At 44.8% G+C, this 24,669-nt stretch overlaps 1 protein-coding gene across 4 annotated transcripts; it reads left to right on the top strand.

Moving 5' to 3' along the window:
- Window positions 1–4: 4 nt before the first annotated feature.
- Window positions 5–23,793, top strand: Sf3a2 (splicing factor 3a subunit 2). Of its 4 annotated transcripts, none has more exons than XM_045741472.2 (3): window positions 27–579; window positions 7,492–7,536; window positions 22,461–23,793. In XM_045741472.2, exon 3 carries the CDS (start codon window positions 22,479–22,481, stop codon window positions 23,562–23,564), a length of 1,086 nt encoding a protein of 361 aa, XP_045597428.1. In that variant the 5' UTR covers window positions 27–579; window positions 7,492–7,536; window positions 22,461–22,478; the 3' UTR covers window positions 23,565–23,793. The 4 variants fall into 4 exon arrangements, with proteins under 4 accessions (XP_045597425.1, XP_045597428.1, XP_045597426.1 ...); XM_045741470.2 differs by having other exon boundaries at window positions 47–579; window positions 7,492–7,524; XM_045741473.2 differs by lacking the exon at window positions 7,492–7,536 and adding an exon at window positions 3,186–3,322 and having other exon boundaries at window positions 47–579.
- Window positions 23,794–24,669: the final 876 nt, after the last annotated feature.

Genomic DNA, 24,669 nt, shown 5'->3' with positions numbered 1-24,669 from the left:
AAATGAAGTGAAAACGTTGATAGAGGCGGAGGCGCGCCGCGAGGGTGAGTGTTGGCGTAACTTGACGGAGGCACTCACCACCACCACGCTACGGAGACACTCACCACCACCACGCTACGGAGACACTCACCACCACCACGCTACGGAGACACTCACCACCACCACGCTACGGAGACACTCACCACCACCACGCTACGGAGACACTCACCACCACCACGCTACGGAGACACTCACCACCACCACGCTACGGAGACACTCACCACCACCACGCTACGGAGACACTCACCACCACCACGCTACGGAGACACTCACCACCACCACGCTACGGAGACACTCACCACCACCACGCTACGGAGACACTCACCACCACCACGCTACGGAGACACTCACCACCACCACGCTACGGAGACACTCACCACCACCACGCTACGGAGACACTCACCACGCCACGGAGGTACTCGCCACCACTGACGCCACGGACGGCCAAGACACGGGACAGCTTAGTCAGAGCGCTCCTCGTCATACCAACATTCACAAGACTCCACCAGCAGTAGTACCACTAACCTCTCATTAACTCCAGTAAGTTCTTCCATATCCAGTAATTGTCTTGTATGAACACCGCCTTCCACACTGAGAGCTATGCTGCTGTTACCTTACCTCCCTAACAAGCATGTGATGTAGTCGGGGAGCTTCTCAGCCGGCATCAGTTTGTTTCATTACGCATTGATCACTGTGTTATCCCCCCGCCCCGACCCCCATAAGGGCTGGCTTATAGGGCAGGGTGAGGTGTCTCGAGTGAAGGTGACACCAAAGTAGTACGTCCATCACCTCTAGCACCCAAGAGGTGACGACCTCTCTGTAGGGTGCAGTCGCACCTCCACAGATCTCCAGTATCAGCTCTTGATACTGGTAATGGCTCCAAAGGGCCCCACTTACTGGCTATTCATTCCGCCCCACTTACTGGCTATTCATTCCCTTGCCACCTTTTGGGTGACTTAGTCTTCATCAATCAATCACCTCTAGTAGGAAGACAAATCTGGTTTACTTCAAGTTCTGGTATCACCTGAACCCAGACGTGGGCGACATAATCTTCCTCGCCTGGCGCCGTCTTCGGTAATTACTGGCCTGTTCCCAGATGCAGCTTTCACCCCCCTGTAATAATATCCAAAAATGTTCCCCAAGTTGAAACTATGAAATCGTGCATCTTTCACACAATACAGATAACACAAATTTGTGTTAGATTAGGTTACAGGTTTGTATAAAGAGTGGCTCGACTTTTGGCACCTTATGGAGTCTACTGGCACTCGCTCAATTGTCTCAACTGAACAGATAGTCAAACAAGATTATTAACGTGTTAATGAAGACTAAACCACACGCCAGAAGACGAGATGTTTCAATCTGTCTTGTCCTGGACCATTATAAAGTAGATTGTGATGGAAATGAGGTTGTTTGTTGTTGTTTTTGGATTCAGCTACTTGGAACAAAAAGTTCCAAAGTAGCGCGGGCTATGATTACCCCGTAGTGGACTTACCTGGCACAGGAGCGGGACTGTAGGAAACGAGGTTTGTTATTGTTTGATTTAACTACTCGGAACGAAATGTCCATGTAGCACAGGCTATAGTGAGCCCATAATTGAGTTCGGTTATTTGCGATTACCTTGTTACTGTGATATTTGGATTGAAGTTTTAAATGTAAGTGGGGTTTCCTCCTTTTCCTGTTTCTTTTTCACTTTTGTTTTAGCCCACTTCTTTGTCTTGTTTTAATAACATTATCTTGGTGGCAGATGTAGATGCAGAATGTTAACAAGTGTATCCAATTCGACAGCTTTTCTAGTCATTGTAGTCGTTGTGGAATTTGCATCTAATGCCGCTGCTGTCGTTGGATGAATGTTGAGTTTGATGTGCAGGGCTTCAGTTGCTTCACATTTCAGTAAGTAATGCAATTGTGGCACCTCAGCATCTGTTCCACAGATATGACACTAACTGTTGAGTTTATTATCTCCCAGCTGCACTTGTAACAAAGCCTGTGTATGGCTACTCCAATATGCGTGCCTAGCTTTTTGCCAGGCTTGAAAAAGTAATACCCAGTGGTTTGTTCATACCACATTACAGTGGATCTTCCTAATGCTACTTTGGCTCTGTGGCAACTTGTGATAGTTGGGAGTATTTTCTTGCTTTGGTCCTTAATCTGTGGAAAAACTTGTATATATTTTTAACCTATACAATGGGTAGAGAAGGGGCAGTTGTTGCTAGTGAGTCTGTCTTTTCATTACCATCTATGCCAATGTGATTTGGTATCCAATTTAGGGTGATTGACAGCCCTAGATTGTGTTGTTTTTCTATATTTGGGATTTCTGTGATGAGTTGTATATTATCTCTGTGCTGGCTGGGTAATAATGCCTGGAGTGAAGATTTAGTCAGTATGAATGATGACATCATGTAAATTATTCTCATTTGTATAATTTATGGCCTCTTTCAGGGCATGTAATTCGGTTTACAATGTTGAGCTTCCACTATTCATGCTCCAGTAAACTTTACGCTTCTACTACACATAAGGGGCATAACTGGCCGATCTCTCGGTGTTCAAGTGAACTTCACAAGCAACTCCAAAAAATACCTGGTCAACCAGGCTGTGACTCATGTCGGGCTGCAAGTAGCCCGATAAGTCTCGCCTACCTTTCTGGGTCCTTCCCTGGTTCGTGGCAATTAAGACATATTTTAAATGTATAGTGCTTATAGGCCATTGCTCCCTGTGCCTCTGAGGGGACCAGGCCTGACTCGTGGTTCATGGTAGACATAAGAACTCCTGGGACTGATGACCCGAAACCAATATAGCACACAGCAGTTCGGATAGCTTCAGGGATCATCTGAGGCTCTGCCAGAAAATGGCATTTCATTGCATTCATCACTGTTTTTTTTTTTTACTGCTGCTCCCATTTAATGTTGTGCCACTTTCAGATAATGATGGATTCTGACTCAAAGGTCCTTTTCTTCATCAATCTGAGCAGCATCTGACATTAGTTTGATGCTGATGGGATAGGTGTTCCATTAACCACAACACCACAGAAGCCAGATGGAGTATCTGGAGTATCTGGTTTATTGGCGTTACAAAAAAATAATCTCAATGTGGGCCTGAAGCATAGGACAAGCATGCCACTACATCCATCATATTCCTTCTGATTCCAGAGTGTGAGGGGTGTACACTGACATGAAAGATGGCAATCAGGAACTGCAGCTGATGATGTATATATACAGTATAGGGACAGGAGGAGGAAAGGAGCATAGCAACGGTTTGCAATCTGCATAAAGTACTGTGGCTTGAAGTGAGTCATCAATAAAAGGAAGGAGCCTACCTTCCAAGAGGAGGGTAGGCACCTGTCCCTGCATGATTTTACATGGAGTCAAATACTGTAGTCACCTAGTTGTGCTTTTGGGGGTCGAGCTCTGCTCTTTCGGCTCGCCTCTCAATTGTCAATCAACTGTTACTAACTACTACCCCTCCCCCCCCCCCCTACACACAGACAGACACACAGGATGAGATCTATGCTTATGGTGTCCTGTCTACCCAGCACTCTGTCATATAACGCTTTGAAACTACTGACGGTCTTCACCTCCACCACCACCTCGCCTAACTTGTTCCAACCGTCTACCGCTCTGTTTGCGAAAGTGAATTTTCTTATATTTCTTCGGCATCTGTGTCTAGTTAGTTTAAATCTATGACCTCTTGTTCTTGAAGTTCCAGGTCTTTGGAAATCTTCCCTATTAATTTTATCAATTCTTGTTAATATTTTGTATGTGGTGATCATATCATCTCTTCCGTCTGTCTTCTAGTTTTGGCATATTTAATGCCTCTAACCTCTCCTCGTAGCTCTTGCCCTTCAGTTCTGGGAGCCACTTAGTAACATGTCTGCACCTTTTCCAGTTTGTTGATGTGCTTCTTGAGATATGGGCACCACACAACCGCTGCATATTCTAGCTTTGGCCTAAAAAAGTCGTGAACAATTTCTTTAGTATTTCGCCATCCATATATTTAAAAGTAGTTCTGAAGTTAGAAAGCGTGGCATAGGCTCCTCGCACAATGTTCGTTATGTGGTCCTCAGGTGATAGTTTTCTATCTAGAACCACTCCTAGATCTCTTTCTTTATCAGAATTCTTTAATAGACAACAAAGTTACCTGCAAGCGTGCAAAATCAGTAAAATGTGTATACTCGTTTCAGTTTTCACGCCTTATTTCCCATGCTACGTCGTTCGTTTTGGTATTGTTGTGTTCGCAATAGAATTCTCTACTGGGGTATATGCATATAAGGTCTAAAAGCCTGGTGTGACTCCCCACAGCAAAAGCCTAAAGTCGGCCAAGTTACCCGTGAACGAGCACCAATTGGCACACCTGCAGAGTAACGTATATACTCGTTCAGTTTGATAACATCAATTATCGTGTTACTTGTTTCATGTTGTTTCATTTTGATATCAAATTGTTGGCAAAATAGACACGTATTTTAAAACTAGTCCCATAATAATAAAACAATAAATGGAATTTTAACATATTTTAACTTTTGGACACTTTTTGACGCTCATCACCACAAAATTATTAATATCTTTCTAGTGTTCTGACATTAATTTTCATGTCTTTCATTTTGATATAAAATTGTGCACAATCTAATGGCGCTTATTTTGAAACCACCCAGAAGTTGATCGGATAAACATTGAATTTTTTACAAATACAGTGGTACCTCGGAACACGAGTGTCCCTGTATGCGAGTTTTTCGGAATACGAGCAGGATTTCCTTGGAAAATATGTCTCGGAAGGCGAGGGTTACCTCGGAACACGAGTTTGTTGATACATGTACAGGCTAACTAGCGCATGGTGGCACGGCGATCGCGCCTCAGTTTGCCAGTGTCTAGCGCCCAGTGACTATCCCACCTGAATTCTTCACAAGGATTTACAGTTTTTTGTCGTTTTTTTTTGGCCATTTGAGCATAAAAGTTGTCATTATATATCTCGCCATGGGTCTCAAGAAAGCCATTGGTAAGGTTCGACCTAAGAAAATAGCTGAGAGTAGAGGCAGTAGAGGATGTCCCTTCTTGATTAAGAAAATGTGTGAAGTATGGGAACTGCAGAGTTTTGTTGAAAAAACTCACCCAGATAAAGCTGTAGCAGGCCGTTGCATTGACCTTTTAAATGACAATGTGATGTCTTAATACAGACAAGTGTTAAAATGTAGGGAAAAACAAGTGTCTTTAGACAGATTCTTGGTAAAACAAACAAGTCCTTGTGGTATGCAGGCAAAATGTGCCAGAGTGTGCATACCAGTGAAGTCCTCACTGCCTGATGTGATAATGGAAGGAGACTCCCCCTTCCAAACAGTAACACCTCTCCTCCTCCCTCCTCCTCACATCTTCCATACACCAACAGCAGTCCTTAGCAAGGGTAAGTAATAACTTGAACATAGTTTTGTAGGCTTATTTAGATGAATTAGGTATAAAAATTTAGTTTGATGTGGGGTTTTTGGGGTAGTCAGGAACAGATTAATTCATTTCCCATTATTTCTTATGGGGAAATTAGCTTCGGAATACGAGCCAACTCCAGGAACGAATTAAACTCTTAAACTGAGGTACCCCTGTATTTTAATTCATGACACAAGCTATAGTCACTCGCTCAGAATCGGGAGAAAAATGAGTGACGGGTGGTGGCCGCGGGGTGCGAAAGTGTTAATGCTGGAGCTGAAGGTTAAACTCCAAATTTCCATCTTCCCTAGAGCTCTCTGGGCCAATTTGTCCTTGTCCCTTTAGATTCTATACCCAGGAGTGACACCTCCAGTGACAATACTACCTTCTTTGACCGAAGGCTGCTTCACCATCTGGATGGACTTTCCTGTCTTTCCAGTGCCATTGTCAACTTCACTTAATGCAATCAACTAGTGTACTGTACTTGAACGCTATCGGTAACTTTGGACCGGACTTGCGTCCACTACAAAAAATATTTGTATAAAATTCATTTTTTATCCAATCGACCTTGGGATAGTATCAAAATAAGCCCCTTTAGATTGCACACAATTTGATACCAAAATGAAAGATGTAACATGGAACTTGATGTCCGAACACTTGAAAGATTATAAATAGGCTTTTGGTCAAAATATTAAAATATTTATTAAAATTTTATTTATTGTCCTATTATCTTGGGACTAGTTTTAAAATATGCGCCTTTACGTCGCGAACAATTTGATACCAAAATGAAAGATGTAACACAAAAATTTGTCAGAACACTGGAAAGATATAAATAATTTTGTGGTGATGAGCGTCCAGATTTAAAATATTTGTTAAAATTCCAGTTATTGCTCTATTATTATGGGACTAGTTTTAAAATACGCGCCTTTTTATTGTGAACAATTTGACACCAAAATGAAAGACGTAACATGAAATTTGATGTTATCAAATTGAACGAGTATACACATTAGGTTGCAGTGTTCAGATTGGTGCTCGTTCACGGGTAACTTTAGGCTTTTCTGTGGGGAGGCACTCCAGGCTTTTGTACATTATATTCATACACATCTGTAGGGAATTTAATTGCGAACACAATGATACCAAAACGAGCGACGTAGCACGAGAATTAAGGCGAGAAAGCTGAAACGAGTATACACATTTAGGTGTCACCGCGCGCTTACCCGCATGCTCAGTGCATGACCCCTAAGTTGACCGCGCGCCTGCCCGGTGCGCGATAATGTTAACAGTGAGATGACTTTGGCTTGGTCACCCATCACAGCAAGTATTAGGAATGTGTGCAAGTAAATAACATCAAAAGGCACTAGGTGCTAAATATTCTACCAAGCTGTCTTGCACAGGACAGTCAGAAAGTCCTGGATATTATTTAATAAGAATTTAAAACCAAAAAAAATCAGTGCATAAATGTTAATAATAAGGTAAATAAGACACTGGGATTTATTTATCAAAGTGTTAGGAATAAAATGCCTGGTGTTATTCTAGTTATATCTTGCTCTTGTTAGGCCCCATTTAGATTATGCAGTTTAGTTTTTGTAGCCATGTTATACAATGGATATAAATTCACTAGAACATGTCCAGTGTAGGACAAGTTCATCCCCCAAATTATAAACCTGTCACATGAAGAAAGATTAACAAAGCTTAAGGGGGCATTATTTCCAAATTTGCCCAAAATATGCAATAAATGAAAACTCGTTTGATTTCAATCAAACTATTTTAACAAGTTGTATATGAAAAGGTTTCATCTGGTCCAAGTCTCAGCATTGTAGCATAAATAGGAAGGGAGGAAAAAAATATTGAATTGTCAAATTTTCCAAAATGATCAAAAATGTTTATCAAACAAAAGTGTCAACTGAAATCATGTCTGACTCTCAGCTATCACAATAGCATATATTAATTAATTAAAAACAAAATATAATTAGTTTTATTAAAATAAATTTAGTTAAAAAAAAGGGCAATATTTTTTTTATATTAATTTTCTCTCTTTTGTTTATAGGGCGATGCATGAAACTTATACACCTGACTGCACGTAAGCCTATCTGTAAGGGTGCCAATTTTGGAGGAACTTGGTTGTCAACCTCAAGTCACAGATGGCAACACCTTAGACTTTATTTTTTACTTATTTATTTTCAAGTAACATAAAAATTCAAATATCTTTTATTTTTTATTCAATTTACATGACTTACACCTTATATGTAAAGTTTGTCTCTAAAATCTGTTGGAAGCGTTTTTTCCAGAGTTCATTTATTGATTTTATAAATAGCAATAAATATGATATATTTTGCATAATTTTTAGGGAGAACTTTGACTATTTGTATTAGGAAAACTAAAGACGTTTTGGAAAATCCCCTTCTATAGATCCTTTATTATATGCTAATTTGTCAGAAAAGTGTCATAGAATGATTATATCTGAAAGGTGTGGTTGTAAATATACACTTGAAAATGTGTAAAATTCGTTTGAAAAAAAAAAAAAAAATCTCCCTTACTATTTAGGCTACAGTACTGAAACTTGGAACAATTGCAGCCCTTTTCATATACAACTAGTCAAAAAATATTGGTTGACATTGAACAACTTAACACTTTGGCGTATCCTGTGCGCCACCCCTCAACTGTGCGATTTGGGTCCCAGGGTTTCACGGGAGTGCGCGTAAATTCTGAAAAGTGTAAACTCTCTTCAACTTTGTCACCTTAATTCTCGTCCTACGAGATTAAATTTGGTATCATTGTGTTCGCAATAGAATTCTCTACGGCACTAAATGCATATAAACTCCAAAAGCCCGGCTAATTACCCGCAGCAAACAGAGAAAGTGCGAACGAGTTACCCAGGAGAGCGCAAACGCGATAAAATGTTTTCACTATTTTCGCTCTGGTCACCTCAATTTTTGTCCTAGGTCTTTCATTTTGGTCTCAGTGGGTTCGCAATAGAATTCTCTAGAGGAACATTAGCATATAAAATAAAAAAAAAACTGGTCACGCTCCAACCGGCGACGAGTTGAAGACGGGCCACGCGTTAGCCGCGAGTGAGCACTCGGACGCCTTCTAGCTACACTCCCAATTCCCGCCCTTTTCACGCCTTTCTTTCGCAATTTTCTTTCTGGAAGGGCCTGATCATGATCACTATCCATCGTGGAGTAAGTGTAGATAGTTTCTAAAGCCGCAGTAAGAAATATAGCCACGGAAAACAGCCGAAATGTTCACACGTTTGAGATGCAAGGGGAGGCGACACCGGTCACGACAGTGGAGCGAAAACAATGAGCCGACGGCGTGTGCCGAGCCGCCTGCAGGCCACGAGGTGCAACAAAGAAAATGGGAAGACATCGGCACGCATTTTAAAACCAGTCCCCACAAAATCGGATAAAAACCTGATTTTTGGCGATTATTTAAAGTGGATGACGCAATGCTGCGTCATGCCCGGGCGAAAGTGTTAATTTTCCAGAAGAAACACCCCCTTAACCCTTATGCTGCTAAGGGGTCCTGAGGAGATTTACACCCCTCTGTGCAAGAAAAAAAATTCTAACCAAATTTTTAGTCTGATAAAAATGTTAATTTGTGTTCAATGAGCACAGGGGAAAAAAATCGTAGGCTACACATTTTGGCCGCAATAGGCCGAGGAAGTCTGGCAAAACGTGGGCATTGACAGAGCAATTGTCATCGGCAGTCAGCGTCACCCAAGCTGTCAGGTGGGAGTTGCCACAAAGATATTATTACCTAATTATTTCAATGTCTCTAATTGCTTTTTCTTATTTTTTAATTGCTTTTTCTTATTTTTTTGCAGTAATATTATTCAATAGTGTGTAGTGTGATAGATTTATATAATAAAAGGGGTGAATCATCGCTGTACTCGAAAGTATGGTGTGCATATTCGTGATTCAATTATGTTCATAAAACATACATAGTTTTGCTGTTATTACACTATATACACAGGTTATATATATATATGTATCTACACGTTTTGTTCATCATAACGAACCACTAAGTGGGTGTTAGGCATCAAAAAGCAATGAGTGGCGGCCACCACACAGCAGCCAGCCACTCGCTGCCACTCCCTCCCTCAACACCTCACTTGCCAATATTCCTCCTCCCACCATACTGTTTTTGCTTTTATTCAATATATACAGATGTTATATATAGGTATCTACATGTTTTGTTCACCACAGAACTTTTTCAGAGTAGTTAACAGATGGAATGCGTTAGGCAGTGATGTGGTGGAGGCTGACTCCATACACAGTTTCAAATGTAGGTAAAGCCCAGTAGGCTCGGGAACCTGTACACCAGTTGATTGACGGTTGAGAGGCGGGACCAAAGAGCCAAAGCTCAACCCCTGCAAGCACAACTAGGCAAGTACAACTGTACAACCAAGCTGATATAGTTAGTTCAGGCACTAAAGAGACGTTGCTATTCAGTCAGCTGGCAGCTGCCTCCCTCACTGATTCAAGGTCGGGCGCACTAAAATTCCTCCCCCCCCCCCCCCCCCCAACAGTATTGTTTGGTGTTATTACACTATGTACAGATGTTATATATAAGTATTTACATGTTTTGTTTACCACAACTGTACAACTAAGCTGATGTAGTTAGTTCAGGCACCAAAATTTCTCCCCCAACAATGTTTGTGGTGGTATTACACTATATACACACATTATATATAAGTGTCTACATGTTGTATTCACCGTAACTGTCCCAAAGAACATAGTGGCCACCCTCTTCACAGCTAGACAAGTCATGCAGACGACGACGCCACCTTCACTCAAATGGCTCTTCACGACATAACCCTTTTGCTGTTATTACACTAATACACGCATTGTATAAAAGTATCTACATTTGTGTTCACCATAGAGAACCACTGAGCTGGTATGGTGAATGCAGACAATAACAGGTGGCCACACAGTCAGTAAATGATGCTCTCTTCCTCCCTCCCTCAGTATTACTCCTCCCACACAGCGCTAATTATCACAGCAATCCTGCTATTATCACAATTCTGGTCATTTTTATGCCAGGTGTCTTCTGTAATACTGACATCGCTAAATAATAGCGCATACATATTTATTTTGACATTTTTAGGCGATGCTGTGGTCACAAGCTGAACAACAATGCTGTTAGCTCATGCTCTGTGCACCAGCCTTGGTTGCTCACACAGTACTGTGGCTCTGACACCAGAGAATGTTGCCCACGATATTTTTTAAACATGGTGTTTGTTTACAAGAGCCCTGAGGAAGCGGATGTGAACCCCGTGTAGCCGCGGGCCATTTGAATCATGCTGGCACCCTGTGTCGTATATATACGCCATGCGCACGGTAGGACATGTTACTCCGGGTGTATGTATACGCCATGCGCGGTTTAAGGGTTAAATTACATTCTCTAGAAAAGTTAGATTTGGGTTGACATAATAGTGGTGTACATATGGATGAATGGACATAACAAATGGGATATTAATAAGGTATTAAAAGTATCAACACAAGACAGAACAAGTCCACTATGGGCTCACCATAGCCCGTGCTACTTGGGACTTTTTGTTCCAGGTAGCAAATCTTATACAAGAAGAAGACAGAACACGAAACAATGTGTATAAGTTGGATAAGTTTAGTTTTAGGAAAGTCCTGGGTAAAAACTGATTTGGTAACTGGGTTGTAGTTTTGTGGAACCAATTATTGCTTAACACTTTCGCGCTAACCGGACTCACCGGTGAGTCCTGTTTCGTCTAATGCTAACGCATAGTTTACATAAAGTTATGTCCTCTTTTAAAATATTTGTATAAAATTCAATTTTTATCCGATTTACTTTGGGTTTGTTTCAAACTGCGCGCCATGAGGCTCTCTTTCTCACCACTAGGCTGCATTGTACAATAAGTTCATGAAAGGTGTGGACCACTTCGATCAAATGGTACTATGTCCCAAATGGGTTGCAGGTGGGTGACTTTAGCCGTTTATACTGGTAATGCTAATGTTTAGGGAATTTTATTCCGATCAATGTACAACCAAAAATAACTGTGTGCAACAAGTATAAACTTGACAAACATAACAAAAGTAAAAACATTTCGTGTGTATTTGACGCTCACTGATATGTTCCAGCGTTGTTTTATATTTGGCGCTATTCTATCTTACGCTTTGTTGATCTTTTTTACCTATGGGCTCATAGAACATTCTATTGTGAACACATTGACACAAAAATGAATGACGTACATAGAAAATTAATGTCATGAGAGTGAAATAAGTATAAACTTTCAAAGCGCCGTGCGACGTCCCGTCACCGATACCGGGTAACAATTTCACCACTTCCCACACTCTTGCGGGCGGGCTGCATCATTATTCTACGCTTATATTCATATCACCGTGTTGGGAATTTCATTGCGAGTCCATTGATACCAAAATTAACGCTGTAGAACAAGTGTGGAGGTGATAACAATCCCAAGAGTAAAAACATTTTGTTGCTGTTGGGCGCTCACGGCGAGTCATCTTCGTAGTTATTTATTTGGTGCTGGTATCCCTATACGTTTCGTGACTTTTTTTACTGATGTTCTTTTAGAGAATTTTATTGCGAACACGTTGGTACCAAAATGAAATACGTAGCTCGAGAACTAAGGTCAAGAGAGTAAAAAGAGTATACACATTTTTGTTTTTACGCTTACGCGGCAAAACGCTCTGCGCACTTACGGTTGGCTGAGTGACCTTCGCGGAGAGCGCGAAAGTGTTATTAACATAATAGAAGTAGGATCCCGTCATGGGTTGTCAGTTTGTGTGACAGAGGCCAGTCAAGAATTTGGTGGTGGTGGACCTTTAAATGTTATCTAGGGGAATAGATAATTTTACTTGAGCCTAGGGGAAATCAAGTGGTAAGGAGAAACAGCCTAGTATAAAGATACAAGTTTATATATATGACACCCGCTATTACATACATGAAATTTTATTCCTTAAAACAGAAGATCAGTTAATATAACCCCTAGTGGGCTCTGGCTACCCTGTGGCTCACAATCCCAAACCTGGAACCTTGCACACAGCCACCACACCTATCAACCCCAGTGACACACACTTTTACACCTCTAGGAAACCTGGACTCTTATGAAACATCTCCAAAAGTCTGCATAACAACTCTGCCCTATCTTGCAACCCTGACAACAAGTACTGAGGGCTTATCTGACTATACGGCCGGAGAAACACACTCAGATAGCAGGATCTGGTCATCAGCGATCCACCTCCCCTCAAGTCAAGATGGCGTCCACCTCTCTTGCGTCATCGCCTCTTAATTCTCTATTCTTTACATTTGCAATCAAACCCTTTATTGACTTCATTTACCATATTCCCTATGCATGCTTTTTGATAGTCCATTTTTCCCTCACATAGGCTATTCCAGTTCACATTATTCTAACAATCTCCAGCTGAGAAGGCACTATTTTGCTGGGCGGAGTATTACTGGTAACTCGCGGTCTCTCTGATATCGGCTATAGATATTTTCCTATCAAACATTCTCCACTGTGTCCACCAACATTTTATACTTGAAACTGACCTCCACAGGAGGTAAAGTTCGTAACAGATCCCTTGATTGTTTCGAGCGTAGGTTAGACATACCTGTATATATGAATGAGATTGGGTGTATATAAATAGGAACTGCCTCTTATGGGCCAATAGGCCTGCAGTTACCTTCAGACGTATGCTCTTCAGGGACCATGCCCCTGAACAATAAGGAGCTTCTTTTAGCTACCCACCAAGGTCTTCCAGTGTTTTTGTTATTTATCCATAGTTGGATTTGTATTGGAATAAGCAACCTGACCCCCCTCAGTGTTTTACTCCTAATGTTGATACTCAACGTAACCCTTCAGTGAAGAAATACTCTCTCGAGGTTATGGAAGTTAGTTATACAAACATTTCACTTACGTGGATTCAGTAAAATAGAATGCGGAGGTGATAGAAACTACCATTATATAAAAGTTAATTGATTTAATAAATGAACCCCAGAAGTCATGAAAACTTCATTTAGACGGACATTTCATTTATTGAATTGAGTAAAATAGAATTCTACTATTATATAAATGAACCATCTGAATTTTTCACAACTGCTACCCTGGTGAGGGAAAGCTATTGATGTGTATCTTTCCTCCAAGGAAAGATATACAAGATATATACATAAGCCACAGTTTCCAGCATAAATATACGGACTCACTATAGCCTGTTCTGCATTCAAATATTGCTCAGAGTAGGTGAATCTAAAACAACTGCTGCAGCGGAAATAGTGAATTACAGCCCCGCTCCTGTGCCAAGTAAATCCATTACAGGCTCGCCATAGCTTGTGCTACTTGGAACTTTTTGTTCAGCGTAGCTGAATCTAAAGCAGCATAGTTAGAGGTGATTAAGCCTGCTCTGCAGAACATTGTGCTATCATAATTATACCAGTGGAGCTGCGACCGTTTGATAGTTTGCAGTCTGCAATTTGTCGTGACGCTGAACCCCGGTTCATTCCGAACACAGCGAATACACAACACATAACACCTTGCCTCAGCAACTGTTACTACCACCTATACTCCTACACACACCAGACCCTTGAGGCGTACCACTAGGTTTGTACTGGAACACAATGAATGAACATATGGAAGGTATTTAAAGGCCGTCAGGTTTTGTCATTTAATTACAAAGAATAGACTCTGACAAATAATACTATATTAATTAACATACTCTATTAGGTCAATACACTTCCAATACCCATAGACCACTTGACCTCCGCGATCACCACCCACACTCGTAACTTCCGCCCAAGTCCCTAATACGGAATGATTACTACAACGCTCCACACCCGGTTAGTCTTTCATTCAATACTCACATACTGCAGACTTAACTTCGTCACTAAGATCACATCAGGTTCTCGCATAGCTGTCTGCTACACTTCGCTGCTGCCGCAAACGGGGATCCAAAGGACTTGCTAGTTCAACTCCCACAATCAGACTGACTCCAGTCAGCCATGGCCTCAAACATTTCACCCCGCCTCTCAAGGAAGGTATAATCCGATTAACCTTATCCCTAGAGCGGTAACCTTGATCCTAGAAGCCTGACGAAGAATAATTCCTCTTTCCAGGAATTAGTAATTTGGCTAAACAGCATCGGTCTTAATCCATTGACCTTTCTTAGATATGTGATCCGTAGTCTGTCTACTTACATGTACTTCCAATCATCATTTGTTAAGTGTTGTAGTAATGATCCTCTAGCTAATAATTCCTACTAACTTGTGGATTACAACAAATTGCTTTTACACCAACAGTACCCAGGTATGCCATATGAGGATTTTGTGTGCATGGGTCATTATACATTTCATCGTCTGAGGAGACCCAAGTAGGCAGTAGACTGCTCTTTTCTGTTCAGAGATCCGTCAATGCAGTTTGGTGGGCTTTTTGATTTGGCTCGAGTTTGTGAGTGTGTGTAATTACCTAAGTGTAGTTACCTGGTTGATACCTGGTTGATGGGGTTCTGGGAGTTCTTCTACTCCCCAAGCCCGGCCCGAGGCCGGGTTACAGGATGAGAGCTACGCTCGTGGTGTTCCGTCTTCCCAGCACTCTTTGAAACTACTGATGTGTGTGTGTGTGTGTGTGTACTCACCCACCTATTTGTACTCGCCTATTTGTGCTTGCGTGGGTTGAGCTTTGGCTCTTTGGTCCCGCCTCTCAACTGTCAATCAACTGGTGTACAGGTTCCTGAGCCTACTGGGCTCTATCATATCTATATTTGAAACTGTATGGAGTCAGCCTCCACCACACCACTGCCTAATGCATTCCATCTGTTAACTACTCTGACACTGAAAAAGTTCCTTCTAATGTCCCTGTGGCTCATGTGGGTACTCAGTTTCCACCTGTGTCCCCTTGTTCGCATACCACCAGTGTTGAATAGTTTATCCTTGTTTACCTGGTCGATTCCCCTGAGGATTTTGTAGGTTGTGATCATGTCTCCTCTTATTCTTCTGTCCTCCACCCCTCCGTGGTGCCTCCTTGCCGTGGTGAGGGGCTCACGTACACCTCCCTGGGACCGGTGTGGGTTGCCTGTGCCCCCTCTTTGGGTGGTGTACGTGATGAAGGGCACCATGTAGGGACCTTGTGAGCCATCGGACCACCCGCTGGAGGGGCCGCCTGTGAGAGGCCGCCCTGAGTGGATGGTTGGGTGTCCAGGCTGGGGCGATAGGGGGACTGGGGTCTTGGCACCAGTGTGGGAGAATGAACGAAGTAGTAGGACTCCCCTGTTGAAAAGGGGGAGCACCGCTGGGGACGACACACCCTTCCTGCACTGGCCCGCGCTCTGCCTCCCTGGCTACCCTGGTAGGTGGTATCCCTTGGTTCCAGGTCCCATCTCTTTTGTTTGGTTTGCTGTATGGATAACGACTTGCCTTCTATTACCCAGGCTCATGGGGTGGGCGACCAGGCCCCTGAGTCGGACCGCCCTGGAAGACCAAGATCTGTAGCCCCCACTACGGGACCCGGTTTCGGCCCAGACCGGACTCTTCCTCCCTGCTCCCCTCCCTCCTCTGTGGTTGGGTCGATCCCCAAGCCTGCTGTGGTGACTGTCTCGTCCTCTTGCACGGCTCCATCCTTTGTGACTACTGCACCTTTCGACCCGTCTCTCTCAGGGTTCTCATCACCGTCCCCGCAATGGCCGCTCTCATATGCTCCCTTCCCATCCTACTTCGTTCCATGCTTTGTTTGGTCCTGATACGTGGACTAAATACTTTGACCTCCTACCTTTGGATTCAACTCTTCCTGATGATTTTTCCCTTCATAGGCATCTTGTCGATTCTGTGGATGCCTCTATCACCTTCAACCCCACTCGTCTTGGTACCCGTGTCGTTGCTGCTCCTTCTCAAGATGCAGCCACCCGCTTGGCCGCCTTATCCTGCCTTGGCGAGACCCCTGTTCAGGTCTCGAAGAACACCCGATTGAATGCCAGTGTTGGCACTGTTCTCCTCCCGCACCATGTTGCGACCGGTGTTAGGGATCTCAAGGACTGCCACAAGGATATCAAGCATATCCTCGAGGCTCAGGGTCATTCTGTACTCCAGGTGGATACATTTACTCGTCCCCCTCATGGTCTTCGCCGTCTGCCCCTTAGGGTTGTGAAGGTTACCTTTGATGGTAGGTCCCTTCCGCCCTCTGTCATTCTTGCTGGTGTCAGATGCTCCGTTCAGGAATATATTCCCTCTCCGAGGCTCTGCGGTACGTGCTGGAGGTTTGGGCATGGTACCCTCAAATGCTCTAGTTCTGTCCCTCTGTCGCCTATGTGGAAGCGAGGGTCACTAAGTTAGAGTGCACTTCTTCCCAGGCCCGCTGCCTCAATTGCGGTGAGGCCCACCCTGCTTTCTCCCGTGCATGTATTCGCTACAAACTTGAGGCGGCTGTCCTCAGCTTGAAGCGCCGAGACCGTTTGTCTTTTCCTGAGGCTCGGCGCCAAGTTCATCGTCTCACCTCTTTCGCCGGTGTCTCCTATGCTCGCGTGGTGCGCTCTTCCTCTCCTCGTCCTTCCCGCCTTCCTCAGTCTCACAACCGTTTCCGAGCCTTAGACCCGGACACACCCACCACCACCACCTCCCCTGTTTCCCTCCGTTCTGTTCCGAAGGGTCCCCCTCCCGGTTCTCTGTCTAGGGCTCCCCTTCTTTCTACCCAGTCTGTCACGTCTCCTGTGTCTTCTATTTCCTCTCCTTCTAGTCCTCCTTCCCGTCCTTCTCCTCCGTCTCCTGGCTCTCCACGCCGCCTGACTGTGCGGGCCGACGTCAATCGCTCTCCTGATGGTTGTGTTGCTCGCTCTCGATCTTCTTCTCCTATCGAGACACTGGAGTCTGTTGCCCAGTACGTTGCTGCTGGGACGCCTGTATCTTTGAGTCAGAAGCGGAAACCTGGCTCCTCTCCTTCTTCCTTCCCTGTCGGTAAGAAAGCTTCGCTTTCTTCTTCACCCCCTCTCTCTGATTCTATCATTCCTTCCCCTCCCGCTTCGGTGGTGGTGCCCCCTGTTCCTACTGTGGGGGTTTCTTTAGCCCCTGGTTCCATCTCGGTTACTGCCCTTGCTGAGGTGCGCTCCCCTCTTTCTGCCCCCCCCCCCCCTCCACCCCTTCCACCTTTGATCCGTCCTCCTGCTTCTTGCCCTCCTTCTTTACTCGGTTTACCCATGCCCCCTAACCCTGACTTCGCTGACCCTGATCCTGACTCTGTGCTTTTTTAGCGTGCTGTGTTCCTTCTTCACCTTTGTTTCTTCTTTGCCCTCTGTTGCTCTCCTCTCTCTTTGCTGATGTCTTTTCTTCAATGGAACATCCGTGGATTTTACGCCAATTTCCTTGACCTCCAACTTCTCATTTCACAGTTTTCGCCCCTTTGTGTCCGTCTCCAGGAGCCGATGCTTGGTTCTCGTCCTGGTAGCTTCCGTGGCTATTCTTTTCTCTCCCCTCCCCCAGCTGTCGCTGGGGTCCATAATTCTTCTGCTCTCTTGATTTGTTCCGATGTTCCCTTTGTCCCCTTACTTTTTTCCTCGCCTCTCCACTGTTCTGCCGCCTGTATCTTTGTGCGTAGATGGCACACGGTTTGTTCTCTTTATCTACCCCCCACTGTCCCACTTTCTCTTCCCGATCTTAAACACCTCCTAGACTCCTTGCCAGAGCCTGTGCTCCTGCTGGGTGATTTCAGTTGTCGTCATGTCCTTTGGGGTGATGTGCTGACAAACACCCGGGGTCGCCTCCTTGAACCTTTCATCCTCTCTTCTTCCCTGTCCCTTCTTAATTCTGGTGAGCCCACTCATTTGGACTCTCGGACTCGCTCCCTTTCTTGTCTCGATCTTTCTCTGTGCTCGTCATCCCTCCTTAGATTTTGGGTGGTGAGTCCTTGATGACCTCCATGGCAGTGACCATTTTCCTATCCTTGTCACTTTTTTCTCCTTTCGTCCTCCTCTCTCCTTCCCTAGGTGGCGGTTTGCCGAGGCTGACTGGCGCCTCTTTACTCTCCGTGCTACTATTTCCGACCTCTCCGTTTTACCTCTCCCTCACGCCCTCCTTCTTTTTCATGACACTATCTTTGACGCTGCCCTCCACTCTATTCCTCGCTCTTCCTCTCGGGGAACTAGGAAGTGCGTTCCCTGGTGGAGTATGGACTGTGCTCAGGCTGTCCGCTGTAAGCGTGCAGCCTGGAAGAGACATCGCCGCCAGCAAACGGTTGAGTCTTTTCTTTTGTTTCGGAAGGCGAGTGCGGTGGCCCGTAGGACCATCCGTGCGGCTAAATGTGCTTGCTGGGAGTCTTATGTCTCCACCGTTACGTCTAAAACTCCTCTTCCACTGGTCTGGAAACGTATCCGCAAGATTGCGGGAAAGTTCGTTCCCGATGTCTCACCGGTCCTTCGCCTTCATGATACTCTTGTGGCGGACCCGTTGCAGGTTGCGACCGAACTGGGTTCCCATTTCTCCTCTGTTAGTTCTGGTTCTCGTCTCCCCCAATCCTTCCTTCTTCGTAGGCCTCTCCTTGAATCTCATCCTTTACATTTCTGTACTTATCTTCACCTTCCCTATAATGATCCCTTCTCTCTCTCTCTGAACTTCAATCTGCCCTAGCCCTTTGTGGTTCTACGGCAGCGGGCTCCGATGGCATTCATTATGAAATGCTTCGCCATCTCCTTCTGTGCACGTCTCAGTATTTACTGGGTCTGTACAATCAGGTCTGGGAGTCGTCGTCAGTCCCTGAAGACTGGCTCGATGCTGTTGTCCTCCCTGTTCGGAAACCAGGGTCTCTCGGGTCATCCCCCAAGGACTTCCGCCCTATTGCTCTCACGAGTTGTGTCTGCAAGCTCTTTGAACATATGGTCAACGTTCGTTTTATGTGGTTCTTCGAGCACTATCGCCACCTCTTCCCTTCTCAATTTGGTTTTCGCAAGTGTCGCAGCACAACAGATGTCCTGGTGAACTTGGAGGTCTATATTCATACTGCTTTTGCTGCGAAGACCTCCGTTGTTGCCGTCCTTTTTGACCTGGAAAAGGCTTACGACACTACCTGGCGGTATCATATTCTGTCTCAATTTCATTCTTTTGGCCTTCGTGGGAACCTCCCTCTCTTCCTCCGGAGCTTCCACTCTCGTCGTTCCTTTCGTGTGCGGCTTGGTACTGCTCTCTCTGCCCTTTTTCAGCCGTATGAGGGTGTACCCCAGGTTAGTGTTCTGAGCACTACTCTTTTTCTAGTTGCCCTCAACGGTCTTCTTTCCTCTCTTCCTTCTGGCGTCTTCTCTGCTCTCTATGTTGATGATCTTACCCTTTGCTGTTGGGGTGATATTCCCCTCTCCTTCAACAGCGGCTTCAACTTGCGATTGATGCCGTGTCGTCTTGGGCCACCGATCATGGCTTCAAGTTCTCTGCGTCTAAGACTTGTGCTATGACTTTTACTCGGAAGCATGTCGTTCTTCGTCCCTCTGTCGCTTTATGGTCATCCCATTGTGTACAGGGATTCCGCGAAGCTTTTGGGGTTAGTCTTTGACACTCGTTTGTCTTGGTCAGCCCATATCTCTTACCTCTGAGTTGAATGCTCTAAGGCCCTTAACCTCCTTAAGGTTTTGTCCCATACTTCTTGGGGAGTGGATAGGCGCAAGCTCCTCTATTTGCACTCCTCTCTCGTCCTGTCTAAACTCAATTATGGTTGCCCTGCATACTCTTCTGCTTCTCCTTCTACTCTTCGCCGTCTTGATGCTTTGCACCATACTGGGTTGCGTCTCGGCTCTGGTGCCTTTCGTTCGACTCCCGCCCTTAGTTTGTATGTTGACACTGGCTTTCTCTCTCTTCAGGACCGCCGTGATCGCTACTGTCTTCGCTATCTTGCGCGGTCCTTCCAACATCCTCTCGCCTCTGTCGTGCATTGACTTTTCCTCCTCCTGTGGTTCCTGTTCCTCTTCATTGTCGCCCACTTTCTGTCCAGTTATCTCGCTTACAGGATTCTCCTTCTGTTCATATTTCTAATGTTTCTCCTCGTATTGTTCCTTCCTTTCCTCCGTGGAGAGTCCCCCTTCCCAAGTTTTGTATGTCCTTGACTTGTATTACTAAAGCCTTTACCCCTCCTACTATTCTGAAAAGCCTCTTCCTTGAGCACTTTTCTTCGCACTCCCACTCTATTTCCATCTTCACTGATGGGTCTAAGTCTGCGGACGGTGTGGGCTACTCTGTTGTTTTTCCTGACCGTACTTATATATGTCGCCTCCCTTCAGAGGCTAGCGTCTTTACGGCAGAACTTTATGCTATTCTCTATGCTCTTCGTCTCTTGCTTTCTCATTCTCATTCCTCCTTTGTGGTTGTAGTTGATTCTCGTAGTGCCCTCATGGCTCTAGGGTCCTTTGATCCTGTCCATCCGGTGGTCGAGATTCAACTTTGGCTGTTTCTTATTTCTAGTAAATTTAAATCAGTAGAGTTTTGCTGGGTTCCCAGCCATATCGGTGTTTCTTTCAATGAGCGTGCGGATGCTGCCGCTAAGGAAGCTATCCGTTCTTGTCCCATCTCCCGTAAAAGTATTCTTTATTCCGACTTTTATTCTGTTATTCATTCTTTCATTCTTGCCCGTTGGCAGGGTTGTTGGTCCTCTGTGGTTGGTAACAAGCTGCGTACTCTCAAACGTAGTGTGTCCCCGTGGCCTTCCTCCTACCACCGTAACCGGCGGTGGGAAACTGCTTTGGCACGGCTGCGGGTTGGTCATACCCGCTTAACCCACGGTCACTTAATTGCGTTGTCCCTCTTACAGTTGTGCATATACTTGTTGAATGTCCTGACTTCCAGGACGAGCGTGTGTCTTGCTTTCCGACCGTCCCTCGCGGTCACTTGTCCCTCGATAGAATTCTAGGTGAATCGGATACTTTTGATATCGTTTGCCTTATGCGTTTTTGTTCTCGTATTGGCATTCTTGGTGATATTTAGCGCCCTCTGATTATTTCGCACTTTGATGGTGCTACATAGCCTTCCCGGTTTGGTGCCTTCTTTTGATAATTATCTTGCCTTACCTTCTGTCCTCCATGGTCATAAGGTGCATTTCCTGCAGCCTTTCCTCGTAACTCATGCCTCTTAGTTCTGGGACTAGTCTAGTGGCATACCTTTGGACTTTTTCCAGCTTCGTCTTGTGCTTGACAAGGTGCGGGCTCCATGCTGGGGCTGCATACTCCAGGATTGGTCTTACATATGTGGTGTACAAGATTCTGAATGATTCCTTACACAGGTTCCTGAACGCTGTTCTGATGTTAGCCAGCCTTGCATATGCCACAGATGTTATTCTTTTTATGTGGGCTTCAGGAGACAGGTTTGGTGTGATATCAACTCCTAGATCTTTCTCTCTGTCCGTTTCATTAAGTACTTCATCTCCTATTCTGTATCCTGTGTCTGGCCTCCTGTTTCCACTGCCTAGTTTCATTACTTTGCATTTACTCGGGTTGAACTTCAACAGTCATTTGTTGGACCATTCACTGTCTGTCTAGGTCATCTTGTAGCCTCCTACTATCATCCTCTGTTTCAATCCTCCTCATAATTTTTGCATCATCAGCAAACATTGAGAGAAACGATTCTATACCCTCTGGGAGATCATTTACATATATCAGAAACAGTATAGGTTGTGTATGTGTGTGTGTAATCCTCTCCAGGTCTGAGAGATGACTGAGGAATCGAATGGTGCCAGAGTGTTGTCTGGTGGTTCAAACAGAACAACCGGGCAGTATCAGGGTGTCATTGTGCGAAAGCCACTCTTGTTGTTTAAATTCTGCAGGATAACCTGTGTATTGTGGTTACCCCTTATTAATGATAATCTCTTAGTTGAGTGAATTTACAATTGCATAAGATCTATTTTGCTTCTAAATCTTGCTTGTCAATTTCATCTGTACACATAATGAGGACAGTAAATTATTGACCTTTTGTATGTTGAATAAAATACATTTATTGTACCATCTGTATATTGCATGTGCATTCATGCATGTTCTATTATATTTGTATTCATTTGCATATTTATATTTCCAGTTACAAGAAACATAAAAGATGGACTTCCAACATCGAGCAGGAGGAAAAACAGGAGGTGGTGGGCAGGCATCATGGTCGGAGAGCAACAGAGACCGGCGAGAGCGGCTGCGTCAGCTTGCCCTTGAAACCATTGACTTAAACAAAGATCCTTATTTTATGAAAAATCATTTAGGGTCTTATGAATGTAAATTATGCCTCACCCTTCACAATAATGAGGGAAGTTACTTGGCCCACACTCAGGGCAAGAAGCATCAGACAAATTTGGCTAGACGTGCTGCAAAAGAAGCCAAGGAATCTCCAGCACAACCTGCACCAGAGAAACCCCGTGTTGAGATGAAGAAGTTTGTTAAAATTGGTCGACCTGGCTACCGTGTTACCAAACAGAGAGACCCAGAGACTGGTCAGCAGAGCTTATTGTTCCAGATTGATTACCCAGAAATTGCAGACAATGTAGCACCACGTCATCGTTTCATGTCGGCTTATGAACAGAAGGTAGAGCCCCCAGATCGTAAATGGCAATACCTTCTGTTTGCTGCAGAACCATATGAAACAATAGCCTTCAAGGTGCCTAGTCGAGAAGTAGATAAATCCTGGACAACATGGAACAAAGAAACAAAGCAATTCTTTTTGCAGTTTGCTTTCAAAATTGACCCAAAAGCCAAAATGGTTCCTCCAGCTCCTCCGCCACTATCAGGACCTGGTGGACCACCGGGACCTCCAGGTCCCCCAGGACCTCCAGGTATGCCTCCACCACCTGGATTGCCTCCACGCCCACCTATGATGCCTCCTGGACCCCCTCCTCCAGGCATGCCACCTCCGCCTGGACCCCCTGGTATGCCACCACCGCCTCCAATTAGGCCTCCCATGCGGCCAATGATGCCACCTCCTCCTGGCCCACCAGGACATCATGGGCCACATGGTCCTCATGGTCCTCATGGTCCCTTAAGACCTCCCCCAGGCCCCCCTGGCATGGGTCCACCTCCAGGCATGCGTGGACCACCACCACCACCAGGAGGCCCCCCACCTCCACCACCTCCATTTAACCCAGTTCCTCCACCTCCACCATCTGGTGGAGTACCGCCACCTCCACCACCAAAAAGTTAAACAAACAAAATATAAAGTAAAAATAAGATCGTTTTCTTCAAAATTCTGTATTTCAAAATTTTCTGCTATCAGTTGGTAAACTAAATACTGTAATAGAATATTTTACTTGTAATACTGTTTAGTACTATATTTGGGCCTAATTGATATGCCCCTACCCCCCCCCCCCCTCACCACCCAAGCTTAGTAAATAGTTTTTATATGTTAGACTATTAAAGACGGCCAGCTAGTATATCGGTGTTTTATTTCAGTATTTCCTTCTGGATGTCATAATTATTTGGGTCTATAGAATGTGGTACAGATTTTAATTTTAATATTCACAGTATCACTGTAAGGAAAAATAGCTATAAAAGATAGACAAACTCTGCCTGCATTAAAGTAATGCTATGACCTGTTGCTGTTCAGTTGTCGAAATACCCTTTGGGGTGATATTCTGACAAACACCCGGGGTCGCCTTTTTGAACAGTTCATTCTCCTCTTCCTTGTCTCTTCTGAAGTCTGGCCCCCTCAATGTCCGGCCCATTATTTCCGTGAGGGGGGGCTTGGTGGGTGGCTGCTGGAGTGTGATGCTCGAAGGGGCCAGTCCTCTGTCCTTTTGTGGCCTTATACTCCTGCTACTGTCGTCACTAATTGTGCTGGACAACTTTCCTTTTCCTTTTGTTTCGTTTTTCTCCCCCCTCCTCCTCCTTTCTAATTGTCGTTTCCCGCTGACCTTGTGCCTGTTTTTATTCTTTTAGCCTTTTGTTTTGATGCCCGGGTGCTTGAGGAGGCATACTCTTGCACCCGTAGAACTGTAGTACCCAACGTCTCGAGTAAGGGGACCCTTTTATTGTCAATCCTCCTTTAGTCACTGAACCCAATCTCGATGGACTGACGGTTCTTAAGGTGGCATTTGTTGGGCGCATACTCACGACGCACCTCTTGGGGGCCCCGGCAAGATTAGCAACATGTCTCTTGTTGGGTGTCCTGCCTTTATTTGTGGCTCCGTGGTGGGTGTGGGGGCACATTCATGGATGAACGTCTTGTCTCTCGTCTGTTACATTCTGTTCCTCTTATACCTTCTCAGGCTCATGGGGTGGAAGACCAAGCCCCCGAGTCGAACTGTGTT

Source organism: Procambarus clarkii, chromosome 19 (assembly GCF_040958095.1).
Source record: "Procambarus clarkii isolate CNS0578487 chromosome 19, FALCON_Pclarkii_2.0, whole genome shotgun sequence".
Taxonomy (NCBI): Eukaryota; Metazoa; Arthropoda; class Malacostraca; order Decapoda; family Cambaridae; genus Procambarus; species Procambarus clarkii.
This window is presented reverse-complemented; position numbering and strand designations above follow the sequence as displayed.

Bases quoted from the DNA above. Each gene is read 5' to 3' on its own strand.
- Sf3a2 (XM_045741469.2), top strand. From the start codon at position 22,479: ATGGACTTCCAACATCGAGCAGGAGGAAAAACAGGAGGTGGTGGGCAG.